Here is a 17,661-nt window from a genome sequence, read left to right as displayed (position 1 = left end):
TAACTCTCTCCCCAACCAGCACGCAAATTCCCAGTGTGTGCTCAGTAATGAATGGAATTGGTATTTTCTGTTGGACAACTTTAACCTGGAAAGCAAAATGTCTCCAAAGCTTGGCTTGAATCTCCATCAACCCCCCCGGGGAGGCAGCACGGCAACAGCATCAGCCCAGCTGAAGCGGTGACATTTAGCCCTCATAACAAGCTGAGCTGAGCTACGCCAAACCAATATATCCCCCCTCCTAGCTGTAGCCCAGAGGCTGGCTGACCTTCTCCACACAGTAAAAAAACAAATATACAAAATTTCAGGGCAGAAAAGCATTTTTGATACTACAAATTAGTGGGCGATTGAAGTTGCATAAAGATGTTTCTCATTATTTTTTATATATTCCTTCATAACAGTTGTTTAGCCACAGAAGTTTCACCAAGTACAAATCAGCACACAAACCTGAGAACTGCTCAGTCGTGTTTTTTTAGCACAGACTGAGATTTGACTTGATATCAGTCTGACACCTTAAGAGTTACAACTTTTTATTACTGAATATTTGAGCACTTTTAAAATCATTGAAAGTACATTTCAGTCAGTCAACTTACGTCTCATGGATTTTTATGTGAAAATAGATCAATATGTATATGGCGTCTAGACTCAGACCTGACAATAACAACTTCCCCCTGGGGCAACCTAGAGCCTGCTGGTGGATGTTGTGGGAGAGCGTTTGATATACTGCATGTTGCAGTGACTAGCACTACATTCAAGTTTTCTGCTTGAACTTGAACAAACTTTACTCCGTTTATTTTCTAAAAAGTCCAGTCATCTGGTTCATATAGTTTGTCCGTATAAAATGCTATTTGACGTATATCTTCTGGGTCCTACCACCTGTTTGAAACCGGCAATGTATCAGGGCTGCCATATGTCCTGCCTCACGCTGAAATACAATTTGTGCTGCAGCCAACAACTGCTGCTACAGTAATAGTCTGAATGCAGAGTAAATCTTGAGCTTGTGTTAAAGGCTACTGTATAAACACCCTCCACTCATTTTTACCCATCAACCTGCTATTATTCTAATTAACACCTCACAACCTCATAACCACACCATACCCTTTTATCCGATTCATTAATTCACATATCCAAATGTTTAAATTCCCTAGAGCAATGCCTCCATTCTCTCAGCAATAAAGCATCAGTGCATGAGTAAACAAACTGACCTTTCGGCTGAGATTGGCTGTCTTGCGTCATTAGGTAATGAAGCAGTTCAATAGGGCAGGAAGACTCTACACCCGTTTTACTGCATCTAATAAAAAAATGAATGGGAGCGTAGTTAAGCTCTACTGAACTTCACTTGCTGGGTTTTTTTGGTTTTACATTAGCCAAGGTTGTGGACAGTACTTGGCGATTTTTAAAACCACCTCAGTCAAGGTTCCAAGCAAGCTGAGCCAGTACTAGGAGGTGGAGTAAAAGAACTTCAGATTACTGATTGTATGAGAAAAAAACACCACTAGCCTTAAACATCCTGAACAAACACGCAGTTTTTGAATAACCAAGCAACCGTCTATATCGTTTTTTTATTCCCTCGACCCATATTTAAAAAAATGGCACCTTGCAAAACTACACTGTACACTACGAAGGCCTATACTACGTTGACAAAGTGCAGGTTTAGGGGGTAGTATCTGTAGTGGAACCCAAATTAGCAAAAAGGACCGGTTACCAAACGTGATATTAGTCGAGGCGGACCATGCAGTGGAAAAGCTTCCAGTGGTAGAGAATGCAAGGCTGTGGTTGCAATACTAAGCTCCCAGGGGCCAACAGAAAAAAACACTGTGGTTGTGCTGGTTGGCTCCCAGTGGCTTAAACTATAAATATACTGGACATCTCCCAGTGGCCAACAGAAGAATCCTGTGTGTTTAGGTGCAGCTCCAACTTTTCAATATGTAAATCTTTCAGAGTGTGACGCAGGGAGGTCAGGTATCTTCTCTTGGTTCAGGAAAGGTTAGAAATGATTACATTTTTCCTGCTAAGCTACTGATGAACAGCATTGAATGTCTCAATGTCGAGGAAGATCTGATTTGCCACCTCTCACAAGACTCCGCTGTCATGCCCTTTTGGTTAAAAATCTCTGACCTTTGCAGAGAAGTGAAGCTCTTGTAGTACGTAGTATGAGCCAGTCCACCGGTGTGATGAGCTTGGTTTGCAAAGGCAAAGGATAACTACAGTAGAGGGTTAGTGTAGTGACAGAAGCAAGAGAAGTAAGCCTCGTTGTCTGCTTGGTTTGAAAAAGTTCAGAGCATGAGGATGTTGTACCAGCAAAAACAAACACACACACACACACAAATGCACCTCCCTTGGTAAAGAACTGGGACGACAACACAGCCCACAGCTCATCAGATTATCTCAGCTCTCCTACTCAGGTGTGTAAAAAACTTCTGGTCGTAAAGGCAAAAGCAAACTTGAAAAAATGGGTTTCCTTGGGCACGTGATACATGATTTTGAGTACTCTTCTAAATATCTTGTTGGATGGCAAGCAAATAAAACAATCATGTTATCATTTAAGAGGTGAATGTAGAATTACAAAGTGAATCTTTTTACACTCGTCTTACATTTATGCTGTGTATTTCTGCAGATCAGAGCTTGTTGGCAGCTTGTTAGTGCATACACCGCTGCTCAGATGTGTTGTTCTACTTTCTGTATGTCAGTGCTCCAGAGTGCAAACAGAGCTTATTAGGGTTTAATCCTGGGGAAGCTGGAATCCCGGGAATACACATCCAAATTATTTCATGTTTGCGGGGAAATATAATTACAGGAAACCGGAAAAAGTAGTTATGCTCTAGGCGTAAACCAAATGGGCTGATACATGCAAAATATATGCATCGCTACAGAAATACGTAGATACGAGTGGCTGTGATAACCTCTGGCGGCCATGTCACAGCCTGAAATCAGTGCAGCTGAGCCCGGCGGATTGCAGGCACGCACAAGAAGCCTCCAAACAGAATATAGAATCTGTTTCAATCAATAGAATAGCTTTGGAAACCCAAAATAAATTGCCTTAAATAATTCAGTTTCCTTCCTTTTTTTGGATCAATTAACTTGTGTTTGGTTCAATCCCTGTACTCACATCCTGTTGGTACTAGCCTATGTGAACGTCTTAGCACCTGTGTTGGTGTTTCAGCAGATTCTGTTCTGCTCACTTTTCTCCCTTACACACTCCTGTGTGCCTACATTTTATAGCAAGGAGCTTCCAGAGCTGAGCCACATCCCAAGACATACAGTAATTGCTGCTTGTGATGAAATACACTTTGACAGAACATTGTAAGTGTCAGATGCATCATTTTAGGTCCACACATTTGTCCTTGTAACAGCTGAGGGCCGGAGAAAAATGCCTGAATATCTGTCTAAAGGAAAGCAGCTCAAAAGCTGTGCAGAATGCGGAGTAGAGAGGCCTCAATTGACCCTTCGTTAAGCCTCGCCCCCCGCTGCTACTCCGTCAAGCTGTCAGAGCTAACATGGAGTCCACACTGTTGCTAACTTCTCTGAAAAAGCAATTTCAGAGAGAAGCAGACAGACGGCTGAACAACATGCATTTAAAGGATATATCAAGGATGGAAAACTGATTCAGCATGGAAAGTAGGTTAAAAAGATAGAGATAGAATCTAGAGCCCACAGATCACAGTGTAACCTGGTGATTAAGACAGAATACAATGAAGTTAAGGAACAACACTGTTCCTGTAAAGCCAAATTGGTCTGTAGGTTCTGCAGCTTAACAGAGAATATACATATTACAGTTGAATGTATTCATCATGTATCTTTGCAGAAGTATGATTCCAACAAAAGTAGATCAAATTTACAAATCCACTTTTGTCAATTTCTGGAATAAAAAGAGAAATCCCATTTTAGCTCAGACAGAGAGGGACCACTGGACTTGAAATGATGAAAGCAATATGTTTTTAAGATTTCATCTTCTGGGCAAGTGGTTTGGTTTGTAAGGCAAATGATCTAGACATTAAAGATTATTGTATCTTTTAATGGCAAACATCTGAAGTGGGGGTATTATGTAAATGGCTTACTTGCAATCAAATATACATAAAACCCTTAGGTTCAAATAAATAATAGTAGTAAAAAGGTCTAGACAGCACAGTTGAAGATACAAAGTGTATTTTAAAATGTTTTAATTTAATGTTTGTCTTTTTTTTTTTAATGAAGGAAGTTAACCACGGAAATGTTTACACTGATTTGTTGTGACAAGGATGAAAGATCTGCCAACAGCAGCAGGAACACAACTTCTGGATCAATCGTATAATTGAGAGGAGCCTCACCAAGCAGATATTCTGACAGTAAAGGTCAAAGCTATCATCAACAATCCACACCGAAAGGAGGAGGAGGAGAGAGGGGGAGGCAGGGGAGCCGAGAACATCTGGGATGGGGAGGACATGTGTCCCAGCTTGCCTGCTATCTACATTATAAAAGGGAGGTTTTACAAATTGCAAGACACACACACACACACACACACACACAAATATGCAGCCAGCTAGGAGTTTAGAAGTGGTGGGTGCATTAGGGGCTTCTCTGTGTGGTATGTGTTGTGGAGTTCCTGCTGAAAGTCTGTCAGTCAAAAGGCTGTTGGAGGTAGATCCTCCACTGTTTTGCTGTTAATCGCATGGAGACATTCAACGTTTTCTAACGGTAAGACTGTAAATCTAAACCCACCAAGCTACCAGTATTACTTGCCAGCTCAAAGCTATTTTTCTTGTAGTAAACACAGTGTTCCATCGAATTCGTCTTGCCAGAATCCATGCATGAGTATTGACTGTTGTGTAATTTTGGCTTTAAAGGTGCAGATGCAACAGAGCGCCTGGAGCTCAATGTTGTGCTTCTGACTGTGATAACGCTGCTCAAGACTTGCTTTCATCTTGGTGATCAAGGTCTTTTCTATTATACGACAAAATATGTTGATCAAAGCACTTTTTGCTTTCTACAAATATCGACTTATTGTTGATAGTGGTTTGTAGAATAAGTCAAGGTGATACTTATTGATTTCCCCGTGGGTAAGTTCTCCTCTGGTTCAGCCTCCTGTGAGAGCTCAGATTCAGCTACAAAACAGCATTAATGGAGCTGGATTCAAAGGCAGGGGTACACAATGTTCTAAGCCCTTCAAATCTAATGACAAAATGCTTTGTTAGTAATTGCCCTTGGGAACAACATATTTTCTCATCTGATGCCCCAATTGCCAGGACAACATAATCTGTCAGTGCCCATCGAAACAGTTACAAATCACTGTTGACTAATAAATCAGTTTTACGATGTGACATAGCTATGATTAAGGTTTGGAGAACATTTGATTTGAGTGAAAATAAGCACTTAGTCAAGGGAAGGGCCAATATTGTGGTTTGGGGAAGAATAACTACTTTGTTAAGGCTCGGGACCTTTGTTGTCATGGTTACAATAATTAACCAAATTGGTAAGGTTAGGCAACGAGGTAACTAGAAAACAGTTGGAAATGGAAAACTGATAGGGGTCTCTGTTGTTAAAGCCTGGTGCTTTGTTCACCCACTATCTACCCTTACCTCCTCTCTACACTGATCTTTTGCCCTATAAAAAGATTTGCTCTCCACATAATCAATAAGGCCTGTAGAGGGCTTTGCTGCTTGTTCATAACACATGTCGTTTTGGGGCCCTTGCTGAAAAGACAGATGCTGTCGTTCTTCTTTAAAATGCACGTCTCGCTATCACTGCATGTGTGTATTTAGCATTTGATTTAATGTGGAAACAAACAATTATGCAGTAATACCACCATGGAGGTGGGGGATGGACGTACATAGAGCAACTGGTCCAACAGATGCTCAATAGGGATTTAGACAGCAATGACACAACTGATGAATACCAAGGTGGTTGCATTCCAATGCACTGTGTAGGCTACAAACTATTTTTGGGCTGCACAAAGGCTATAATGTAATATGTTATTGTATAATCAGCTAATGCTGATTCACACTTTGCCTGTTCATTCACTGTGCTCCAGATAATGCAGTGAGATGTGAGGTTTATCTTTCACTATCTAGTAAAATCTCTTAACCACAACTGCTTTAAGACTGCATTTAAAAAAGGTGCAATTTTTATTGCACAGCCATACACTCCAAAGAAATTGGGATTAGATTTCCACTGGTTCCATACCATCTAAATTTACAGCCGTCCGTAAAAAAAAAGACAACTATTAACGAGCAGGAGCTGCCGTCCGCTCTACCCGCAGCAATGCAGTCCCAGGGGCAGGTTCCGATGTTCCCAAAGGATACATTTGTGCTCCATTATGTCGTTTTTTTTTACGCAAGAATGAGATTGGACAGGGGTAGGGATCACTCTAATTTAGATTTTTTTTTTTTATGACCAACCAATAGCCGACCCTTATTAACCGATCACAAACTGTTAATCGACTGTGTGTCTGCCTGGCATTACGTAACTCTGCAAGGGTTTCCGCCTGTGTATTGCAATCCTGACAACCCTTGTTTGAGTTAAGTATGAAGTTATCAGTGACATTATAGTTGTCACAGTGTGCACACACAACTCCTCAAGACCCGAGCCAAGTTCCCATGTTTTATGTCTTATTACCTGCTAATTAAAGTGAAGGGGTTTAACCCTGAAGTTAGTGACAACGTCGACAGGCTCACTTGAGAGCTTCTTTTTTTAACCGTTTTTTACTTCTTCTTTTTTTTAACCGTTTAAATGATAGCATTAATCAATCAAAATTCTTCTAATGGCTAAATGATTAATAAGTGCATAAGCACTTAGCAGCAATATCTGAGATGTCTAGTGAAGGTTGACCTCTTTTTCTTGCTCAAGGACACTTCAAAACACACTCTCTGGGTAAAGAGTAGTCTCCCTAATCAATACACAGACCAGTTTACCCGGCCATCTCCAGAACAGTTCACTGGAATTTCAATATAGTAAGTGTAACTCTCAAGTGTCTTCCAGAGAGCAATGAAATAACCTATACGTGTGCCAAAGTAAGATGTAACCAAATCTATAATTACTATAGAGAACACGAACACAATTAAATTCTATTTTAGCATCAAGACTCCACCAACTATCCTCCAATCAGATCCTTAATGTCAGCTTCAGTCCATCTCCTCCCCTGTTACTCCTCCTCCAGTCCACAGCAGAGCAACATAACTGTTTGTCTGTCAGTCAATCTGTCAATAAGTCAGTAAACCAAACAATTAACTAGTCAGTCAGACAGCAACCGATCAGTCAGTCAGAACGTGTATATTCATAAGTACATCGTTAGAGCATTGTCCTATCTCTCTTCACTCTCCATGTGGAGTTTATTACACTGCTGTGACTAGTAGACAAAGAGTGGTTGATTTGTTAATCAACACACAACGATCACTCCACTGGTTGCCAGCTGCAGTTCTTTAATTGGCAGCGAGCAGTAATCCAAATTTCAAACCTCAAAATATCCCTTCAGAGAACTATGAGCAACCTCGCAGATGCAATGTGTGTGTTTTGCCCCAGTCTATTTCCTACAGGCTACACTGCTCTGATTTAAGTTTTCTTTTCTGTGGGGCTATGAGAGTGATTCCTCATGGGTCTGTTGCGGATTGTGTTCGTATACCCTCCGACGCTGTGCTGAAAATAATGCAATGTTGAGAAATGGAGGATCTGGCAGCATAAAAAGAATGGAAAATCACGGTATTCTTTAGAACCAGAGCGGCCCACTGGACACTTAGGTTGAACCTCGGAATGTCATAATCTGCAATGTAATTATTCAATTCAAAACGCAGTGTTTTAGCTCTACCAACAAAAATGCAAATGACAATTTATTCAAAATATATGAAAAACCTCTACAGTCAAATGGATACAGGCTTAATTCCAGCTGAGGACCTTCGTCGCACGTCCTTACCCTCTCTCTCCCTTTGTTTCCTGTCTCCACTTCACTGCCGACTGTCGCCTCTTCTAAATTGGCTTTTAAAAATGAATTTATGAATGGCTGGCACCTGGCGTAGAACAAATGATTGAGAGTGTGACATGCACAGGTTTGATTGTTTTGTACACAGTTTTGCTAGAGGTGTGAAATAGATAAACAGGGTCGTGGCTCTACTGGAAACTGCGGTTATATTGACAGTTGGTTGCAGTAATGTGCCATTAAAAGGTAGCAATGAAACAATAAAGGAGCACAAAAAGAAGAAAAAATTGCCATTAATGCTTTTTAATGTCTCAAAAAGTCTAAAAATAGAAACATTTACAAGATAAGAAAGACATTGCCATGCCTTGAGGACACACACAATTCTTTCTGGGGAAAAAATGAAATGTTTGTTATAATCTAAACCTTCACATGTACCGTATTTTCCGCACTATAAGGCGCACTTAAAAGCCTTTAATTTTCTCAAAAAACGACAGTGCGCCTTATAATCCGGAGCGCCTTATATATGGATTAATTCTGGTTGTGCTGACTGACCTCGAAGCGATTTTGTGTGGTACACGGCGCTCTGTCAAAATGTTTTAGTACGACTTTGGTAAACTACAAAGCCGCACCGCAGCAGCATTACGGCTACCGTAGTCAGGAGCGTCAGGAGTAATACATACTGTGCTTCACCATAATATTACAGTGTGTGTGTATAAGGACCCAACATGGCTCCTGTCAAGAGACACACGCTTACGACGCGGACTTCAAACTCAAGGCTGTCAGTCACGCAGTAGAACATGGGAATAGAGCAGCTGCGAGAGAATTCAACGTTAATGAATCGATGGTACGGAAGTGGAGGAAGTTTGACTGACTGACTGTTTTGTTTCGCTTAATGCGCCTTATAGTCTGGTGCGCCTTATATATGAAAAAAGATCGAAAATAGACCATTCATTGACAAATACTCCGTCATCCATTAAGCATCTGAGTTCAAGGGACCATCACAACAAAGATCGGATCTTCAACACCAATGTAAAGTCAGTTCTGCTGGAGTGCAAAGATCTGTGGCAAAGAACCAACCAGCGACCTGCTTCAGGAAGAGATCATCAAAAGACGTTGGAGATGGATAGGACATACTGCAAACCCGCCTCAAATGTAACAAGGCAATCTTTGCCAAGTGGAACCCCCAAGGAAAAAGGAAGAGAGGACGACCAAGAAGTTCCTGGCGCAGAGCCTTATAATCCAGTGCGCCCTATAGTGCGGAAAATACGGTAAATTCATGTTGCATGTTGCATAACAAGGAGCTGGATTTTCTCTTGCACGATCCCACTGCAGTGCCCTTTCATTACTGCATTTATCTGTCTAAGACGCCAGGGGAAATCTCCCCCTGGGATTGATGCAGCTGGTTCTTTCTGACATTTGTCTGACATGTTTCAGAAGGCTTTTTAACGCAACAGACTGCTGGCTGAAATATTTAACAGTCAGCAAGTCACAGAGAGGCCTGCTGGGCATCTGCCAGTGCAACATCCACCTATTCAATCTATATTTCATGGTCATGAATGAATGAATGGCTGGCTTTTCTTTATATAGCAACTTCTGACGGAAGGGGGACTTTCTAATGACGAGGTAAAGTAAAGTAAGAAGTAACAACAGGAATGAGGTAACTGCAGCTGAAGCTCTCGGAAGCACTCTGTTTTTTGTTTTTACTTAACTTTTATTAAACCTTTATTGAATCATACTTATTTTGAAAAAAATAAACCTAAACCTGGACAAGGACTGGAAAGCCTGTTTCAGACTCTGCTGCAACCATGTCCTTGCTGATAGTCACGTCTGGGTGATATGCGACAGAATGCACATGTACTTCAACTTCTTAGCAGACTTTAAAAATAAGAGGAATGCGGGTTCTATTCATGGGTAGCTTGAACGACATACTGTCACGGTGCGAGAGTTCTGGGACACTTCCTGTAACTACCTCTGTTGACTCAGCCGCAGACACAGTACCTGCCAATTAACCTCATTCCTGTCAATTGCTCCTGGCACCATTGACAGTGAAACCAACCAACACAGTGGGGACTTTTCAGCACAAATTCATATGGTGGCAATGTTCCAACAAGAATATTAGTGGGTTAAAAAAAGAAACCACTGTACTTGTCTACCTGTATAAAATTGGGATTCATAATTCATCTTTTGCTGCATGCTATTTCAAGAAATGAGAGCATTCAAATAAATGATGTTCATTGTAATAGTCATACGTGATTCAATTTTAATAGATCTACGTATAAAACACAAATAATTCAACTATATGATAAATAGCAATAAGAGGTTTCAAAATTGTTCTTATATTAAAAAAAAGTTGTGTTGTAACTTGGTTAATGAGATGATTAATAAAAAATATTTAATTGAATACAACATGTAGCACAGTGCATTGCTGATTTATGTCACATGCTGGAGCAGAGCGTGCCTCTAATTAAGTCTCCTGATTAATATTTTCCAAGTTGACCTGGGAATATGTAATTTTTAAGATTTTAAAATGACATATATGCTGCTTGACCCTCCCTTATGTGGGATCCCAGCTATTTCAGAGCCCTCAGGGACATTATAAGAAATCCACAGCATGGCTTTACTAAAGAATGGGGTTTCAGGCCCTCACCTCTGGTAGCAAGTTATCTGAGAGCACATCGTGGCTCAGATATATTTTAAGCGGTACAAAAACGTGACAGTAATGGTGGAACTAGATCTAGTCAATATATCATGACAGAATGTTTGCATTGGTTTTTATCGTGTCTTGCCATCCTCTAATTCTTGCATGTTTGGTCTCCCAAGTTCAGTGAGCTGATAGAATAAAACCACTGCCTCTGTGCTTTGTGCTCAAACTATTACAAACCACAGGCGTTTTTCATACGGGAGGGTAAACCTTTATATCACAAACTGAGGATGAATCAGGTTTTAGGCTTTAGAATCTTAGCTGGGTTTATGCATCAGTAGTAAGCATTTCATCTTATTTTCTTCTATATCAGAGCTAATTGTGTTGCTGTAGAGTAATGCCTGATTAGTTGCTTTCAGGAGCTCTTATCAAGTCCTATTTCCTGTTACTTCGCATGTCTCTCTCATCGGCTGTGTAGGGGCAGATTTAGGCTACTTGTAAGAGAGCATGTGTCTGTGTCGTTTGTAAGCCTTACATGTGTTAATGTTGAATCTAAAGCTAGTAAAAAAACGAATTTAAAAAAAGAGTGGGCAATGTAAAATAGCAGTTTAAAACATGATTATATAAATACTTAAATTAATTATTGTGTTTATTTATATATTTTTTTATATATTCAATTTGATTTTAAATTCATATTATGAAGATGTTGAAATCTTAAAAGAAGTTTTTATGTACCTGAAGATGACAGTGATCTCATCCGCCACAGTAACGGTCTGGGGCGGAGAGCAGGAGGTTGGGGCTCCTCAACCTCATTCCTATTCATGCTAGGTGTCTATGGATTCATGCTTGCAGCTATTTGACCTTATTAATAAAGACTGACAGTTCCTTGCTGTTCCTCCATGGAGGAAACTGATCATTGGAGTTGTCTCATGTTCGCCATTAATTATGCAACTCAGGAGTTGCAAGCTAATTTTTGGGGCTGAAATCTGTAATATCTGATCAATAATAATGCCTCTATTATTCTGCTATATATTGTTTTGTAAAAATTATCTTCTATGCGAAGACTCTTTAAGTATTTGCAAATATCTTAATTCAGGGGCTCACATACAATTGGTTGGTGTTTGTCTTGGGTGAAATCACTGAGTCAGCTTAGGAAAATGAATGGCAAATGATGGTTTTTAAGTTGCATTTTGCATTTGTGTGTTTTCTTCCAACAGCTTTGTAATAATAACTTTTGACCTCAATTTCAACAGGCATGGATTAATGTTAACTAAAGCACTGATTGTTAAAAAGCCCTTCTTTATACTGACCAAAGAAATTCCATTGCTCTAAAGTCGGGTTCCCTAACAGATCAAATAAAGAGATAAAAAAGGGCTTTTTATCTTCATATAAGTAAACTAAAGTATTCAGGGGCTGGTCATTTAAATAAAGACCTTCAACAGTATTGCATTCTACAGGAAATTACTGAGCCAACAGGAAATGTTGGAGCTCTCCCCCAAGATCAATAGCATCCCTGGCTATTGCTATGTCACAAAGGGCTCTGGGATCACACCCTGATCCAACTCCCAAACCATAAATCATTCATCACCAGCACGTACAGAGTAGGGATGGGCCGATAGTCGATTCTATCGACTATCGCCGATAGATGGATTCCATCGTCGATCGTCTCAAGTTGCCGATAAAAAGGCGATAATTTTTTTAATAATAAAAAAATTAAAAAATTAAAAATTGATCACTGATCTTAAAATTGAAATATGGCGCTGTGGTGGCTTTTTTTTACAACTTAAAAAGCCCCGCAAATTGTAATTGAAGTTATCTGGCACAGGTGGAAACACACTATGTAGCGCTGACCTGCCGTATTCACTCACTGCTACGAGGAGAGGGGAGGGGGGGCTCGAAACCTACCGCTCTGCTCGCACGGCGAAATGACATCACACCCCGCTGCACATGTCACTTTTTTTCGTCTTACTAACTAAGATAGCCTCCATTTTTGTGTAACATGACGTATCGAAACTTAAATCAGCGGAGGCTCACGCTGATTTTTTTTATAAAAAAAAAGTTGCGTGCGCCCACCCCCACCCCCCCACTATCGGCTAGCATCGACTATCGGCGATCGCTAAGGGGCACTATCGGACGATGGAAGCTTGTAGGCGATTGCCCAACCCTAGTACAGAGAGCACAAGCAGCCAGAGAAGAAGGCAAACCCTGACCTTTCCCTGCTGGGGAGGGATACAGCAGATCACAGTATCCATAAACATCAACTTGTTCCAATGCAATTTTGTCCTACTTAAAGTGTAATGATGGACTATATACCATTTTCCTTCTAACTCTCTTTTTCTCAATGTGTCTCTCTTTATATTTCTCTCGCCTTCCCCAGAACATGACTTGAAGATGAGCAGTGCTCAGGCTGAGTTGGAGGAGAAGGACTGTCCTCCACCAGAGGAATTAGAGTGTAAAATCTGTTACCAACGCTACAATGCCCACAACCGCAAGCCTAAGATCCTGGACTGTCTGCACAGGGTCTGCGTTCGCTGCCTCACTAAGATCTTGGACATCGCTGACGGGGCGGGCTTCATTTCCTGCCCCTTTTGCCGACACCAGACTGAGGTCACAGAGTACGAGGTGTCAGCCCTCCCTGACGATGCTATCATCATGTCCCACTTGGCAATGCGGGACAAATCCTGGAGCTCCGACCACAACAGGGAGGTGGTCCTGACTCCAACGGGTTTTTCCTCCTCCAGCCCGTCTCACGACTCCTCCAACTGCCTGGTCATCACTATAATGGAAGTGCAGGGGGACTCACAGCACTCCCCGAGCCGAAACGGCAGCTCTGACGTCTACGCCGAGCAGAGTCTGGACTCGGTATCGATGGGCTCCAATGGGCCGGCTGATCAGGACGCCCTGTCCAAGTTCTGTAATCATGTCCCACGCATCCTGGTCTGGCTGCTGGGTTTCTTATACTTTGGCTCTCTGCCTCTAGGAATCTACTTGTTGGTGATCCAAAGGGTGACACTGGGCATTGTATGTGTTAGCTTGGTGCCATCGAGCCTCACAGTTTGCCTGGTCTACGGGTTCTGCCAGTGTCTGTGCCAGGGCATGTGTGACTGTTCCTCCAGGGGCTGATGGGATGGGACGGGATAAAGTCAGCTGCAGTAAACAGGTATTTGATGTGTTTCTACCCAAAGGTAAAGATGCTGCGCGTTCCGAAACAGACTTAACAAATAATGGCCCAGTACAGAGACCCAAGACCACCTTCAGAATTGGTTTGCTGCAACTCAGAAACCAGTTTGGCCAACAGGAACAAAGCCCTTGAAAAGATGTGTTAGTTGGCCCAGCGCCTATACCTACATTTCTGTAATGTATTCTGTAACCCTTTTTCGTTCTGTGCTGTGTGTATGACCCAGATCGACATAGCATTAGAGAGCAGACCTTTCATTTGTGACTTACATAATGACAGCACAGATAGAGTCCTTGGCCCTCATTTATCAACACGGTGAAAATTTTGCATGCAATGGTTTTCAGGTGAAAAGTGGGATTTACAGTAAGGGTATTAACTTGGTTCTCCCAGGATGTTCCTCAGTTAATTAACAAATGCATTTAAGCATTACTGGATAGTTAAAATCAAAAGGCACCTCTTAGACATTGATTACTTTTATGTTCTTCAGGTCCATAAGCCAGCATTCACGGCACTACATGTCATCAAATATTTCCTCTCTGTGCAAGTTGAATATATGTTATTTGTGATACTGGTCCCTATTAGCTCCTAAAAACGCATGGAGGGAAAGCATCGGTGTGCTGGCGTCTATGTGTCGAAGCTGTTGATGTACTGTAGGTCTGTCTTTATATCCTGGTTGAAACACAACTCTTCCAGAGGGATGGAACTGACAGGTCATGAATTAGCAACTGTGAAAAATAGCTGCTTTCCAATTTCAGTGCATTTTTTAAACAATGCTATGAATATTACAGGAAAAGGCTGCATGCATATTAGTATGCAATGCACATCTCAGCGAGGCGAAATAGAAATTACCAAATCAATTGTGGATTGGGTGTAATATTTCATTCTTTACCTATTTTACTGTCACATTAATGACTTTGGTCATACATGTGATGATGTTGTCAGCGTTGCTTTTTAAATGTGCACCGCTCCTCTTTCTCTTTTCTCTCTATCATTGCATTGAATGGATTTAGCACATGTGAGGCATAAACCTGACTCATATCTCAGGTTTTTTTGATAGTCTTTTGATGTTAAGCAACAACATCCGCATTCAGTTCCTTGCTGGGTAGAAAATAGCAAAGGCTGATCTGTCATATTTTGTGATACTGGTTGTAAAAAGCCACAAAAGGTACAGTTTATGGATATGGGAGTCCTCTGTTACCTTCATGCTATAAGTCACATGCAAATACTGCCATACTTAAGCCATGTGGATTTGCACCTCTGCATTATTTATGCTGCATCTTGGTTTTCTTTTGCATGCAATGCAAAGGCTCCCCTACGTACTGTATCACCATCCTTGCATACAAATTTCAGGAAGAAAGGTAACAATGTGGTTTTATTTTATGTTTTAAGTATCATATTTAAGTGGAGAGAATAGTTTTATTTTGAATTAAGTCTGCTAAAGCTTCATATGTGGGTACAAAAAAACATACATTTTAGTGTGTTAGAATCTAATGAGACCTCTTGAGCTGCTGCAGTCGTACCCAGCAACGGATGACATTTTCAGCACCACTTAAAAAATTTTATAAAAAGGTTTACACTTTAAATTGAGTGTTTAATTATGCAAGTGTAGTTTTCTGTTCAACTGAGTGAACTTGGAACCTTTTCTGTACAATGTTGATAACTGAGGGCCCTGGGCTGATAACATTTAGCTAGAAATAACAAATTTCAGGTAATTATATTTCTCATCAAAGTGGATAAATGGAATTTTGGAAAAAAAAAAATGTATTTGTGCTTAACCCTTCTTCTACAGTATAATGTCCAGTTAGTCCTGTTCATTCTCTGATGTTGGGGTTCTACATTTTCCTTTCTTACCTTTCCTTCGTCAACTTATTTCTATCACTGTTTCTCTCCTCTCTCTGTACCCACTCCCTCTATGTTTTCCTGTGTTTCTTCCATGATCTACAGACTGCAGCTCTCAGAGTGCCACACTTCTGATTACAGAAGCTACTAGACAATGAAATAAATGGAGAATTGTTTTCTATATGTGGCTTGTGTACTTATTTCTAAGTCTGCTCCCTGCTCGTTCAGTCATTGTCAGCGCAGATTAATCTTGTAATGTGTGTCTCATCAACCTCGACGAGGCAGCGAGATGTTGTTCTACTTCAGAGCAAAAAATAAATTAAAAAAAATCACAAAGGTGGGGTCTTAATTGTAATTTCACAGAAAAATACAGGGTCATTTTAATCTCCAATCCACTCGATTTATAAAGTGCTTAAATCCATTTGTTTTTTTAACAAGTCTCTTCAAACCGTCATGAGATTGATGAGATGGAGGTCTGGTTGCACCAGATTACTTTCAAGTGTCACAAAAATAGCGATAGCTCCAAAGTGAGAGACAACAAAAGAACTATTTATTTCACATATAATGATGGTAACTCAGCATGAGAGTATTTCTAACTGGCAAAGATCAATCAGCCTCTCATTTTTTCAAGTACAATGAGAGTCAAAGATAATAAAGCAATAAAGTGCTGAGGCTGGTTTATACAGTACAAATAGCTAGAGACAGAGATGATAAGGAGTAAGAAATTAGAGATGACAGACATGACAGCAGGTCAGACCGTAGAAAGACATTTCATTTTCTGCCTGAGTTGGCAGAGCAGTAGGACAGAGTGCTTGTCAGTGGAGCGTTTGCCCTGCCGGTTGTGCCGTCTGACATATACAGGACTCTGCTTTCATCCTTCGGAGCCGAGTGGCAAGCTACATAAAAAAAACTAAAAAAAAAGTTCTCCTCTCCCTCATCTGAGAAGAGAATAACACATTGGTCCAAATATAAGACGACCATGAATATGAGATACTCCGGAAATCCAACAGACCTCCCCTACCTCATCAGTTTTCATATGAACTCTTTCGCTCTTTAAAAATGGTTTGAATTTCACAATGTGTGCAGTACTGTAGTGAAGTGTAGTTTGTCAAGGACAAGATAAAGAATCCTTGAGAACTTAACTCACTTCCATTTTTCTAGCTTTTCAAATAGAACCCAGAAATAGTGCCTTTAAACACTTTTTTAATAAGCTCTATCCGACACAATTAGTCAAATCGATCAAAGGAGGGAAGTGGAAGAATCGTTAATTTCTTCAATTAATCACAAATACTAAAGATTAGGAGGTCAAGGGCCAGAGGTCACAACCCCCTGACAATAGAAGGAACAAATATCTATGCAAAAATATGATTATGTGCAATCACCGTTATGTGAAGGGTCCTGGGAAGGAAACGCTAACTAAGAGCAGAGGAGGATTTTGATTTGGAAGAAAAATCCCACGCTGGCACCAAGCAGCATGGGTCACGTAAACCTGTGAACTGGCTATATTTATACACCCATTCACTAAAATATTTAACAATTTCAGGTGTTTCAAGGAGATGGAAGCGCATGAATTTTAATTACACATAAATAATGTAGTCCCAATCTGTGTTTTTTTCTTTTTATAGCAAACACTTAACACACAATCCTTATCTTTTCAATTAATATGGTGGCAACGTGCACTGTAGTCACTATAGCTTGATAAGAAAAAAGAAAGCTGCTGGGATTTGGTAGCATTGCAGGTTGATATGAAATGTGAGAGCCAGAACTTTTGAATTAACATTCCCATCTCGGAATGAATCACCTGCTGCTGTAAGAAAGAGCTTGGCAGCCTATGAGCTGCAGTGGTGTACAAAAGGGACTGTGCTGTGAAAAATCTGAATGAAGCAGGTTTAAAATGGAACATTTATGAAAATGTGCAACCATCATGTTTTGGACAATCGTTGTCATTTAAACGGAATGGCCTCCATCAACTCAATAAAGTTTGGTTTATTTGAGGTTATCAAATCTAATGGGAAGTTGCTGCATCTGGTGCTTCAAACCAAACCTAAATCTTTTTGGTTAAATTATAAAAGATTGACAGGTGGACTGTAAGGCCTGGGATAGAGTTGATATATTTTCACC

General features: G+C 40.6%; 2 protein-coding genes across 2 annotated transcripts in view; one reads left to right on the top strand and one right to left on the bottom strand.

The window, feature by feature from the left end:
- Positions 1-17,661, bottom strand: part of cep89 (centrosomal protein 89) — a 54,133-nt gene that overhangs the window by 14,919 nt on the left and 21,553 nt on the right. The gene's annotated exons all lie outside the window — the stretch shown is intronic.
- Positions 12,660-13,646, top strand: zgc:165481 (uncharacterized protein LOC100073327 homolog). The gene is made up of 2 exons (XM_054609245.1): positions 12,660-12,690; positions 12,901-13,646. The coding sequence occupies exons 1-2, from the start codon at positions 12,660-12,662 to the stop codon at positions 13,644-13,646; spliced, it is 777 nt and encodes a 258-aa protein (XP_054465220.1).

This window comes from Anoplopoma fimbria, chromosome 2 (genome assembly GCF_027596085.1).
Source record: "Anoplopoma fimbria isolate UVic2021 breed Golden Eagle Sablefish chromosome 2, Afim_UVic_2022, whole genome shotgun sequence".
Lineage (NCBI taxonomy): Eukaryota > Metazoa > Chordata > Actinopteri > Perciformes > Anoplopomatidae > Anoplopoma > Anoplopoma fimbria.
Note: the sequence above shows the minus strand (reverse complement) of the source record. Positions and strands in the feature narration are given on the sequence as shown.

Coding starts and splice junctions, on each gene's coding strand:
- zgc:165481 (XM_054609245.1), top strand. CDS start 12,660: ATGGAAGCTTGTAGGCGATTGCCCAACCCTA. Junction 12,691..12,900: donor TAGGCGATTGCCCAACCCTA/GTACAGAGAGCA, acceptor CGCCTTCCCCAG/AACATGACTTGAAGATGAGC.